Source organism: Arvicanthis niloticus, chromosome 1 (genome assembly GCF_011762505.2).
Source record: "Arvicanthis niloticus isolate mArvNil1 chromosome 1, mArvNil1.pat.X, whole genome shotgun sequence".
NCBI classification, from domain to species: domain Eukaryota; kingdom Metazoa; phylum Chordata; class Mammalia; order Rodentia; family Muridae; genus Arvicanthis; species Arvicanthis niloticus.
In genome coordinates, this window is record NC_047658.1 from 17,746,505 (window position 1) to 17,758,597 (window position 12,093).

A 12,093-nucleotide genomic window follows, 5' to 3' on the forward strand; every position below is an offset into this window, starting at 1 on the left:
TCCTTCCACTGTGTGAATCCCAGGGATAGAACTCAGGTTGTGTAATTTTACCCGCTGAGTCATCTCACCTATCCCAGGAGTGTGGGCTTCTCAAAGAAGAATCTGGCTCATTGGTTTTCACAATAGTCAGAATGGGCTTTTCAATGGGGTTTGAAGTTAGCATCATATGGACATCTAGTTACCTCAATATAATTATGCCATTGTATCTAAGTGAGATCATAGGTTGGCTTCTGGGGGGCATCTGATGAGACCACCACAGACATGGTGCAACTCCAAATCGGGAGCACTTGGAAAGGTGGTTACCTACAATGGTGACAGTTAACAGTCTCTGAGGGATCCAGAAAATTCTTAGGGGAGGAGAGAGGTAAATATTGGGCCAGTCAATTAGTTCCCTGGGTCACACAGATGGAGGGAAAGAGCAGACACTGCAAATTGTTCTCTGACCACCACACGGACACTGTGGCATGCATGTGCACGAATACACAAAAAACAAACATTAAAAAGACAGTAAGAGAGGAAGAGGGGAGAAAGGTCTGGAGAGATGGCTCGGCAGTTAAGAGTGCAGACTGCTCTTCCAGGGGCCCTGGAATTAACTCCTAGCATCCACACAGCAGCTCACAACCAGTTGTAATTCCAGTTGCAGGGACTCTGATGTTTTCTTCTGGTCTCCAGGCACTCATGTGGGGCATATACATGCAGGCAAAATAAAAACATAAAATTCCAAATACTTAAGATATGGGCTGGTGTCTTAGTTAGGATTTCTACTGATACAATGAAATACCATGACCAAAAAAGCAAGTTGGGGAGAAAAGGGTTTATTTGGCTTATAGTAACATATCACTGTTCATCATTGGAGGAAGTCAGGACAGGAACTCATACAGGGCAGGAACCTGGAGTCAGAAGCTGATACAGAGGCCATGGAAGGGGTGCTGCTTACTGACTTCCTTCCATGGCTTGCTCAGCCTGCTTTCTTATAGAACCCAAGACCAGCCCAGGGATAGCACCACCTACAATGAGCTGGGCCCTCCCCACCAATGACTAATTAAGAAAATACCTTACATCTGTATCTCACGGAGGTGTTCCCTCGACTGAGGCTCCTTCATCTGTGATGACTCTAGTTTGTGTCAAGTTGACACAAAACCAGCCAGGACACCTGGAGAGATGGCTCAGTGGTTAACAGTGTGTGCTGCTCCTACAGGGGAACCTGAGTTTGGCTATCAGCACACAAGGGGTCAGATGCCTCCGGCTTCCTCGGGCACTTGCACTTACATTCGCGTACCCATCTACAGATATGTACAAATACACATGACTTTGAAACAATAAATAAACACGGCTCTTAGCAACAAAAACTAAAACAAACAAACAAAAACTCAATATGGTTAAGTGTGCTGGAATCCCTGACTCTCAGCTAGTGAGACACTTTAGCTAGACTTTGGAGCAAAGGGTCTCTCTTCTGACGGTTTCCTTTCCTGCCTCACCCCCAGCCCACCCATAGGACTGATGGGAAAATCAGATTCTCTATTCCTCCTAACCTTCCAGAAGGGTCTTTTAACCACTTCCTCTCCCCCTCCTACTAGGTCTCATTTCTGGGTCCACCCAACACCAGTTCTTCCTGTCCTGGCAGGAACCAGGAACCTTTGGGTCACCTGATACACTCTCTGCCTCCCTTGGGGCCCTGGAACTCAAGGGTCTGGTGCAGCATCCACGCCCACTCCCAGCTACAGCAGAAAGCCCCCACAGCTAAAGTCACCAAGGAGCCTTCCCGTGGGTTTTAGGGGAAAAACTGGGCTGTATGCTAAGGGCTCTGAGGGTCTTGTCAGAGAGAGAGGTCATTTTCCCCATCTTGATATGGTCTGTGGATAAATGTATCCATTTCAAAAGGCTTATGGAGTTCTTCACAGAATTCAGATGAAATATAAATGTGTGTGAGCATCCTGACCTGCCCTAGACCTAAATAAAGGGAACACAGAAATCTTGATAGAGAGGCACATAGTTTTGGGTATTAAAGGATGAATAAGAGTTCATCAGAAAAAGGATGGAGAAGAAAAGTGTTCACTTATTCAATCAGCACATTTTCCCCTTTCGAACACCAATTAATTGAGACTCTGCTATATGCCAGGCCCAGAGCCCACAGAGTGTTGATGTGTAAGGTCAGAGCATGGTGTCTGACCTACAGCTCCCTTCTGTCAGCTCTGCCTCATCCCACAGCATTAGCATACCCAGGAAATGTCAGTTCAGTGTGTCATCTGAGAATCCAAAGAACAGTAAGTAGGGTCTTGCAGACCGGCCTCATATTTGGAAGTAATTCATCTATGTCCTCTGCCAAGTCCCAGAGGTGACGCTAACCAAACCCTACCCCCAGGAAGCTGCTCATCAGGTCTAGGAGACAGGCTAGTCTCACATTCCTGACATTCAGGTCTCTGTGAGGTCACGTCCTCCAGGAAGCCTCCCTGGATTGCCCTAGACAAGGTGTCTTACGTTGGTTGCCAATCTCTTTTTTGAGGGGGTGGGGTTTTTTTTTATTAATCATTTTATTCATCTACATTTCAAATGATATCCTTCCTTCCCTTCACAGACCCCATTTCCTCTGTGACACCTGTGACAGCAGCTGTTGTACTGTGTTTTTATTTGATAACATCCTCCCTGTCCCTGTCACACTCTGCTTCGGCCCCTACCCTGAAACAGAGATACCTGCTAGATTAGACTCATCCATACTAAATGGGATCATAGAAACCAACTTATTTAAGCCCAGGCTATCGAGGGGCTGGAGATGGCTCAGTGCTTAAGAACACCGGATGAGCACAGAGGACCCAGGCTCAACCCCAGCAGGGTGGCTCACAACCATCTATAACTCCAGTTCCAAGGGGTCCAATGCCTTCCTCTGACATCTTCAGATATGAGGTGATACACATACATACATCCAGGAAAAAAAAATCCATGTGCATAGAATCCAAGAATCTAAATACTTTTTCTAAAAGCCCACTCAAATGATTGGGGCGGAGAGGTAACCAGCTCAGTGGGCATAAGAGCTTGTCGCCAAGCCTGATGACCCGAGTTTGACCCCCACAATCCACACAGTGGAAAGCAGAGAAATGACCCCCACCGTTGTCCTTTGACCTCCACGCACATTCTGTATCGTGCCCACATACAATAAACTAATGTGATTTTTAAAAGGTAGCTGCGTAGCTGCTAGAGGGGAAAGAGATAGCTCGGCTGTTAAAAAGCTCTTGGTGTGAGAACTGTCGCAGGGGCCCAGCATGAGCAAACATCGGTAACACGTGAACAAAATAAATCTTTTTTGAGGATAGCTATTAGCACAGACTTTTAAGATCTATTTTATTTTTATTTAATTTTATGTGGTATGTAGATGAATGTGTTCACTCACTCAGATACCAGAAGAGGGCATCAGATCTCCAGGATCTGGAGCTTTAACTCAATACAGGCTACTGTGAGCTACCTGATATGGCTGCTGAGAACTGAACACCCACTCCCCACCCCTGATCCTCTGAAAAAGCAGCAAATGCCCTTTCCCATTGAGGCATCCCCCTGGACCCTAAAGTGTACCCTTAAAGCAGGTAATGTAGTTCTTAGCACACAGTGTCTACTTTCTGCTCTCAGAGGCATCCACAACTGCACGGGGAGTGATTGCACCCTTTGGTTGGCATGCACTTGAAGACTATGCAGGGCTCAGGCTTGGGGTGGGAGCTGAGAAGACAGTTTGTTAAATATTCTTCACATTGCAGGCACTTTTTGTTTGGTATGTGTATGTGTTCATGTACACATGTGTGTGTGTGTATGCATGTGGAGGCAAGAGGTGTGTGCACATGTGTGTGTGCACGTGGAGGCCAGAGGTGTGTGCACATGTGTGTGTGTGCAAGTGGAGGCCAGAAGTGTGTGTGTACATGTGTGTGTGTACATGTAGAGGCCAGAGGTGTATGCACATGTGTATATGCATGTGGAGGCCAGAGAGGTGTGCATATGTGTGTGCGTACATGTGTATGTGTGCATGTGAAGGCCAGAGGTGTGTGTGCACATGTGTGTGTGTGTGCATGTAGAGGCCACAGGTGTGTGTGCACATGTGTGTGTGCATGTAGAGGCCAGAAGTGTGTACACATGTGTGTGCACATGTGTATATGCATGTGGAGGCCAGAGAGGTGTGCATATGTGTGTGTGCACATGTGTGTGTGTGTGCATGTGAAGGCCAGAGGTGTGTGTGCACATGTGTGTGTGCATGTAGAGGCCAGAGGTGTGTGCACATGTGTGTGTGCATGTAGAGGCCAGAGGTGTGTGCACATGTGTGTGTGTGCATGTGGAGGCCAGAGGGTGTGCACATATGTCTGTGCACATTTGTGTGTGCATGTGAAGGCCAGAGGGGTGTGTGCACATGTGTGTGTGCAAGTGGAGGCCAGAAATGTGTGTGTACATGTGTGTGTGCATTTAGAGGCCAGAGATGTGTGCACATGCGTGTGTACATGTGTGTGTGTGTGCATGTGGAGGCCAGAGGGTGTGCACATATGTCTGTGCACATGTGTGTGTGCATGTGAAGGCCAGAGGGGTGTGTGCACATATGTGTGTGTGCATGTAGAGGCCAGAGGGGTGTGTGCACATGTGTGTGTGCACATGTGTGTGTGCATGTGAAGGCCAGAGGGGTGTGTGCACATATGTGTGTGTGCATGTAGAGGCCAGAGGGGTGTGTGCACATGTGTGTGTGCACATGTGTGTGTGTATGTGGAGTCCAGAGATCAGATCATTTCTCTCCCTCTATTGCTGCCCACCCTTTCCTCTTTTTGCAAATATCATTCTTTAACTTTTTTATTTTTATAATTTATTTATTTAACATGTATGTGCATTTTGCCTATATGTGAGTTTGAAAACTATGTACATGCAGTACCAAAAGAGGCCAGAAGAGAGCATTGAATCGGATCTCCTGGAGTCTCAGTTCTGAGCTGTCACGGTGGTTGCTGGGAATTGAACTGGGGTCCTCTGGAAGAGCAGTCAGTGCTCTTAACCCCTGAGCCATCTCCTCAGGCCCTCTACCTCTTCTTATTATGCCTTATTATTATTTTAATTTTTGTGTGTGTGTGATGGGGGCTGAGAGGTGTTCATGCCACGGTGCACACGTAGAGGTCAAAGGGCAACTCATAAAAATCAATTCTTTCTTTCTTCCACCATGTGGGTCCTGAGGATCAAATACAGGTCAAGCTTGGCAGCAGGCCACTTTATCCACAGAGCCTTCTCATTGCTTCTTATTTTTTGAGACAGAGCCTTTCACTAAACCTGGACCTCACAGATTGGCTAACCTGGCTTGCCAGCAAGCCCCAGGGTCTGCCTGTCATCATCTCCTGAGTGCTGGAACTAAAAGAACATGAACCACTGTGCCTGTTTTGGTTTTTGCCTGTTTGGTGGTAGTGGCGGTGGTGATGGTGTGTTTAACAGGAGCTCTGGTAATTGAACTCAGGTCCTCAGCTTTGCACAGAAACTACCTTACCCACTGAACCATCTCAGCAGGCCCTCTGATGAGAGTAATACCTGTTCATCGGCGCCATCGCTCCCTCCCTGCAGCTCTGCTTGTCATTGCCATTTAAAGGCCCCAGTACCTAAGTCACACATCTAACCTTGACCCCCAGGAGAACTAGGCACACACATGGTCCAGCTCACACTTCAACACCATAGGGCAGGGGTGTGCCAGGGAGCAGATCTCAACTTGATATTCAGGCTCCTGGGCATCAGAAAGTGGACATGAGGCCAAGTCAGCCTTAGCCTGAAGTCATTGAAGGCATGTCAGCAGAGGGCATTGGATCCTGAGGATGAGTAAGAGTTTATCAGAAAAAGAAGGATATGGAGAAAGACACTCAATCATTGCCATCTTTGGAGGACTCCAGAGAGCCCCACCCAGACCAGGGTGACATTGGGGACAGGGATGAGTCAGACCCAGGCTGTGCTCTCCCAGGAGATTCGCCCCATGCTGGGAGAGAACGATGGGCAAAATAGAAGTGGGAGAGATGGGCAAGACCAATACAGCGGGTGAGAGGCTCTGAGAGGATAGAGGGGAGGCGTGGAGACAGACAGGCGTGATTCCAGAGACTGTAAGCACCTGGGCTCTTAGGGAACTGTGGAGAAGGGGCAGGTTATGACAAGAGTGGGTTAACCCAGATAGGACCAGATTTCTCAACACCACAGGAGAGGCCCGCGTGCTTGAGGGAAGGAGACCTGATCGCGGTCCCAGAACAGGTTTGGTTTGGAGGAGAGAGCTTCATTCTCACTCAGATGTACATAATCTCTGTTTCTGCCTCTCTGTCTCTGTCTCTCTGTGTCTGCCCTTCCTTCCTCTTCCTCTTCCTTCTCCTCCCCGTTCCCCTCCTCCTCCAAGCCATAGAACAGTTTGAATCCATATCTCGAAGTCTGAGGACATGGGAAGCAAACCCCACCTTCTTAAGGCTCCAACAGAAACTCTCCAAGGCCCAGCACCCTTCTCCCATTTACCCAAGTCTGCTGAGCTAGGAGGCCCCATGGAGAGTCCCCTGTGCCCCATCCCCTTCCAGCGGACCCTGTCATAAGGCCTTCCCCCTCCCCCGTGGACATTTCCCAACTCTGATTAATCACAGGGGCGGCCCCACGGAGGAGGAAGGAAGATCTCTATGGCTTACCATAAAGAAGGCCAGGCACCCAGTAGCAGGCCGAAGGACCTGTGCCCAAGGCCATGAAGCTGGGACTCACCTTGGTGCTGTTCTCTCTGCTGGCAGGTGAGAAGCCCAGACCCACACCCTCCAACCCCATGTTCTCCTATATGGTGTCCTCGCCCTTTGGACTCCCCAGGAAACTCCTCCTCGAGCTCTCCCCAGGCTGCTGGTTCTGACCCCTCTGCCCTCCACCGCACCCTAGGCCACTGTGGAGCTGACACCCGCGCCGTGGGAGCCCGGGAATGCCAGCGCAACTCTCAACCCTGGCAGGCCGGCCTCTTCTACCTCACCCGACAGCTCTGTGGAGCCACACTCATCAATGACCAATGGCTGCTCACAGCTGCTCACTGCCGCAAGCCGTGAGTGTCCAGAGCCGGCCAGGCCCAGAAAGGACTGGGAAACAGGAGGAGGGGAAGGCCTGGCTTGGGGGTTTGGGGGTTTGGGATTGGAGGCAGGAGAGGGCTGACATCAAACCGGGGCTCTTAACTACCTGCTCAGAGACCTGATTCTAAGACTCAATACATAAGTTCTTCAGGGTCTCACTGCGTAGTAATCCTGGCTCTCCTGGAACTTGCAGTGTGGACCAGTCTGACCTGGGACAGAGATCCACAGACATCTGCTTCCCCAGAGTGCTGAGGTTATAGGCATCCCAGCACAATCAGAAATTCAAGATTATCCTCGGTTACATAAAGTTCTAGGCCAGCTGGCACACATGCAACTCTGTCTGAAGAAAAGAGAGAGAGAGAGAGAGAGAGAGAGAGAGAGAGAGAGAGAGAGAGAGAGAGAGAGAGAGAGAGAAGAGTGATGGAGGGAATATAAAAGGGAGAGGATAAAGAGAGAAGAGGAAGAGTGATGTAATGTAGGGAAGAAAGAAAGAAGAATAGAGAGAAAGGAGTGAAGGAGGGGGAAATTCTAGAAGCCTGTAGTCAGGAATTACTAGATTGCCAACCACAGCTAGACTGGTGAACATGTAAAATCTGGCAGGTTTAATATCCCAGAATCCTGCCCTTGCAGAGTCTTGTGGGCCAAGATGGCTCTGAACTGTGGATGCTCAACCTTCTGTAAATCAAATGTTTACACACGGGTACTGGATCTGTAAAACTCGTCTTACTGTCCTAGAATATTGGGATTCTAGAATCTTTGACCACTAGTATGCTATATAATTCAGACAATCTTAAAATCCTGCAGTTTGTTTTTGAGACAGGGTTTTGAATAGCTGGGATGTTCTTGAACCTGCCATGTAGCCAAAGGTGGCCTTGAATTCCTGTTCTTCTAACAACCTCCTCCTCCTCGGTGTTAGAATGATGGGCTTTTGCAACCACAGGACAAAAGTCTTGAACTTTCTGACGAAATAAGATGTAGGATGTCAGAAGCATGAATCTATATAGTCCCCTAAGTTGACCTTCTCAGAATCTCAGAAGCTGGGCAGTGAGGTGTTGGACTTGGCATTCTGGGATCCTGATTCCAATTGTTCTAGGGTCCTGGACACTATAAGGTGAAAGAATCCTCTCTACATTTTTTTTTTCAGACAAGGCCACCCAGGCTATTCCAATATTCCCTCTAGGAATTTCCCAACATGCATCCTACCAAGATGGGCACCATCTTGGGCTGAGAGGGTGATATTTTGATTTAGTCCCCAAGAAAACAGGGCTGTGGAGAGGGAGGAACAGTCAGGGGGGCCTAGATGGATGAAGGGGCTCGCTTCCTCATCCCCAGGGTGTCAGAGAGGTGTAGACACAGAAATAATACCTCATACTCCCCAACCCCCAAGTTTTCAACTATCATCCTGATGTTTCCTATTGCAAGTTGGAAGCTAGGGGACCTGGAGACCATAGAAAGTCCCTACGTGCTCATAACATGAACTTAGACCAGAGCAAGTTTGCTGGAGCTGCATCAAGGGAACCTAAGGTTAGAACTGAGGGAGAAATACCTGGGCAATAAAGAATATTACAGATGGAAGTGGCTTTTAGGCCTCTTGGAAAACTTGGAAGTTATCCATATCCCACCCCTTCGTACACACGTTGAAAACACTTAAAGCCACTCCCACAGAAGCCACTAGACCTGTGGGAGCAGGGGCGTGGTTTTTGTGTGGTAGGTGGGGTTCCTATGCATCCACAAGGTTCCAGTGGACCCAGGTCACCACTGAGGCCCCAGGTGGGATGGGAAGAAAGCAACTGATTTCGGAAAGTAGACTACAAGGAGCAGAGCCTCGGAGAGGGTGTGGCTGTGGAGGGGCATACAGGACCTTGGGTGGACTGAGCCTCCTGTCACCAGCCTGATCTCTGAAGCCTGCCCTCACAGGTACCTGTGGGTCCGCCTCGGGGAGCATCATCTGTGGCAGTGGGAAGGCCCTGAGAGGCTGCTTCTGGTCACAGACTTCTTCCCTCATCCTGGGTTCAATCCGGATCTCTCTGCCAATGACCACAATGATGATATTATGCTGATCCGGCTACCTCGGAAGGTCCGGCTGAATCCAGCTGTGCAACCCCTCAACCTCACCGAGACAATACCAAGTGTGGGCACCCAGTGCCTTATCTCCGGCTGGGGCAGTGTGTCAAGCTCCAGAAGTATGGGTTTGCCCTTAACCCTTGCTCATCTCTTACCATCTCTCCTTTCTTTCTCTTCCTCCTCCCTGCCCCCTCCATCTCCTCCTAAATCTCACCTCTGCTTTCCCTCTCCTTCTCCATCCTCTTCCTCCATTTTCTTCCTTTCTCTTCCCACCTCTTCCTACTCTTTTTCTCCTCCTTTTTTTTCTTCCCCCTCTTCCCTTCCCAGGGGCCTCCTCCATAGGACTTCTTAGCGCTCAGCTTAGCTCCAGGTTCAGCGAGAGACCTTGTGTCGAGGGAATATAGCGTAGTAGAGTGACAGAGCAGGAGATCTGACGGCCTCCTTTGCCTCTGTACACACACACACACACACACACACACACACACACACACCACATACATGTGCATATCTTACGTGTATATACATATGAAAAATTCAGGACAGGATGTGGTGGTGTGTGTTTTTAATCTCCACATTTGGGAGGTAGGGACAGACAGATCTCTAGGAATTTGAAGCCAACCTGGTGTATACAGCATTATATACATCATATACACATACATATACATGGGTACAAAAGGTGCTTATACTCTCAAAATGGCACCCACTTGGCAGAATCAATAGTATAGGCTTCCCACAGAGTAGCAGTAGGGGCTACACTCGAGAGATTTCTATCTACAAGGGACCATGTGCCCCTACCGTGTTGTCCAGTTTCTGTTCATGTCTCTCAACCCTTTTCTCTGCATGGCTGCCTTGCCATTTGCCTCTGGCTGTGGTTTTTACCTCAGGGATGTTTATCTCCCTCCCTGGTCTTTATTCACCCCACTCCCGTGACCCCCCCCACCTTCCTGTTTCACTTCCTCTCTCTCTCTTGGCCTTTCCCCCTCTTAGCCATCTATTCTTTCTCCAGCCCTGAGTTGACTGTCTGGATGTCATCTCTGAGTCTTGGCCCAGTGACTCTGTGGGAGTCCTGAGGAAGGAAGGGCTGCAGGGAAGGTTCTTGGGGGTGCTGCCTGGGATTCTGGGAACATCCTCCACCCTTCTTCCCCAACAGTACAGTATCCAATGACACTGCAGTGCGCCAACATTAGCGTCCTCGACAACAAGCTCTGCCGCTTGGCATACCCAGGCCACATCTCTGAGAAGATGCTGTGTGCTGGCCTGTGGGAGGGTGGCCGAGGCTCTTGCCAGGTGAGCCATCCCCTGCAGGAGGATAAAAGCCCTTTTCTATACCTCAGAGTAGGAGATGGCTGGAACCACAGACTCTAGGACCTAGGGATCCAGGCTGAGTCCTGGGAGGTTCTGTGAGCCCAGGATGCTACATGGTGGGGTTTGGGGACGTGAGATGTGTGAGCTTTTATTTCTGGGTCTAAGAGAGGAGAGACTACAGACCAGGCCTCCTGGGTATTCAACAGCAGGAAAGCTGTTCAGCTTTCTCAAAAAAGAAGCTTCAATTCTCATGAATAGGCCTAGCTAACAGCTCTGTTCTTCACCATGCACAGGGTGACTCTGGGGGACCCCTGGTGTGCAAAGGAACCTTGGCAGGTATAGTGTCTGGGGGGTCTGAGCCTTGTTCCAGACCCCAGAGACCCGCTGTCTACACTAGTGTCTTCCACTACCTGGACTGGATTGAAGACACCATGGAAAAAAACTGAGTCCATGCTAAGGACAGACTGGAGAGGAAGATGGATGTAGAAAGAGAAGATACAGCAGGATTCCACAGCCCCAGCTTCTCTGACGTGTGTCAAAGCCCAGGATAATAAAACTCCACCCCCTCAGACTCTGACCCTCAGAATTCACTCCTTACTTAGGCTCCTCTCAAAGAGTCCACCCACTTAGGTCATCTTCCCTCTTGGGTTCTGCTCCCAGGCAAATCAATTATAATAAGACCACGCCCCCTCAAAACCAACTGAGACACGCCTCCTTTGCTCCGGGCCCATACTACACGATTTTAATCACCATTCTCTGGAATAGCCCTACCCTCAGGATCACCGCCAAGAAATATCTTTCACTAAATAGCTGCTGCATCCCTTTAAATTTCACCCAATAGGATTTCTTCTCAAGACTCCATCCCGTTTATCCCCATACCTAGAGATGCTAGGACTGCGTTTACTCCGTGCACGTGGACCTCAGACGGCTCTGGGTTCTGCCCCAGGTGTGTCGTGGGTTTGACTCTTGAGAGAGGATGATGGGGGCATTGATCTCTCCAGACCCACCAGATGAGTCAGAATAAACCATAGGAACGATGACTTCCTGTCGCCTGTAATGTGGGATAAAGGGTGCGCACAGGTGGGGAGGAAAGGGTAAAAGAAGGAACCTGCACCGGCCGAACCTTTGCGCTAACCTTAACAACAAGCCTATTGCAGCAGCACCTTGGGACTTTAGCCAGGGCTGGTCCCGCCGCCCTGGGAGGAAGGGGAAACCAGGTTACAGCGCCACCCTAACCTGCCTACCCAGATGCCCCGGGCTGGTTACTGATCCACCCTCAAAGTCCCCAACCAGAACACACGCCTTTCCCAATTTCCACAAAACTCAGTTCCAAGCCCGTCCTTCATGAAGGACAGAGAATTTAATCCCAGCCCCCTGCTTCCTCCGACCCTGGAGAAACCCCCAGTCCTCCTTCAGATTCAACCTCCACCCTCAAACTCAGGAGTCTAGATCTTATCGCTCCTTCCTTGGATCCAGGGGTTCAGATGAGGTATTCAAACCCCAACTCACTTCTCTCGGACTCAGGGATTCGGGCTTCCACTTTCCTCCCTCAGACTCCGGGTCCAGGCTCTGCTCCTCCTCGCCCAGACCAAGATATCCAAATACTAGCCCTCCTCCTTCAGGCCCAGGAGCTCAGATTTCAGTTGCCTCCCTCTGACCC

The 12,093-nt window shown here is 49.6% G+C and overlaps 1 protein-coding gene across 1 annotated transcript; it reads left to right on the forward strand.

Moving 5' to 3' along the window:
- The first annotated feature begins 5,398 nt into the window (after nucleotides 1-5,398).
- Nucleotides 5,399-10,887, forward strand: Klk9 (kallikrein related peptidase 9). Its single transcript, XM_034485974.2, has 5 exons — nucleotides 5,399-6,743; nucleotides 6,883-7,039; nucleotides 8,982-9,247; nucleotides 10,279-10,415; nucleotides 10,727-10,887. The coding sequence occupies exons 1-5, from the start codon at nucleotides 6,701-6,703 to the stop codon at nucleotides 10,877-10,879; spliced, it is 756 nt and encodes a 251-aa protein (XP_034341865.1). The 5' UTR covers nucleotides 5,399-6,700; the 3' UTR covers nucleotides 10,880-10,887.
- Nucleotides 10,888-12,093: the final 1,206 nt, after the last annotated feature.

Coding starts and splice junctions, on each gene's coding strand:
- Klk9 (XM_034485974.2), top strand. CDS start 6,701: ATGAAGCTGGGACTCACCTTGGTGCTGTTCTCTCTGCTGGCAG. Junction 6,744..6,882: donor GCTGTTCTCTCTGCTGGCAG/GTGAGAAGCCCA, acceptor ACCGCACCCTAG/GCCACTGTGGAGCTGACACC. Junction 10,416..10,726: donor GTGGCCGAGGCTCTTGCCAG/GTGAGCCATCCC, acceptor CACCATGCACAG/GGTGACTCTGGGGGACCCCT.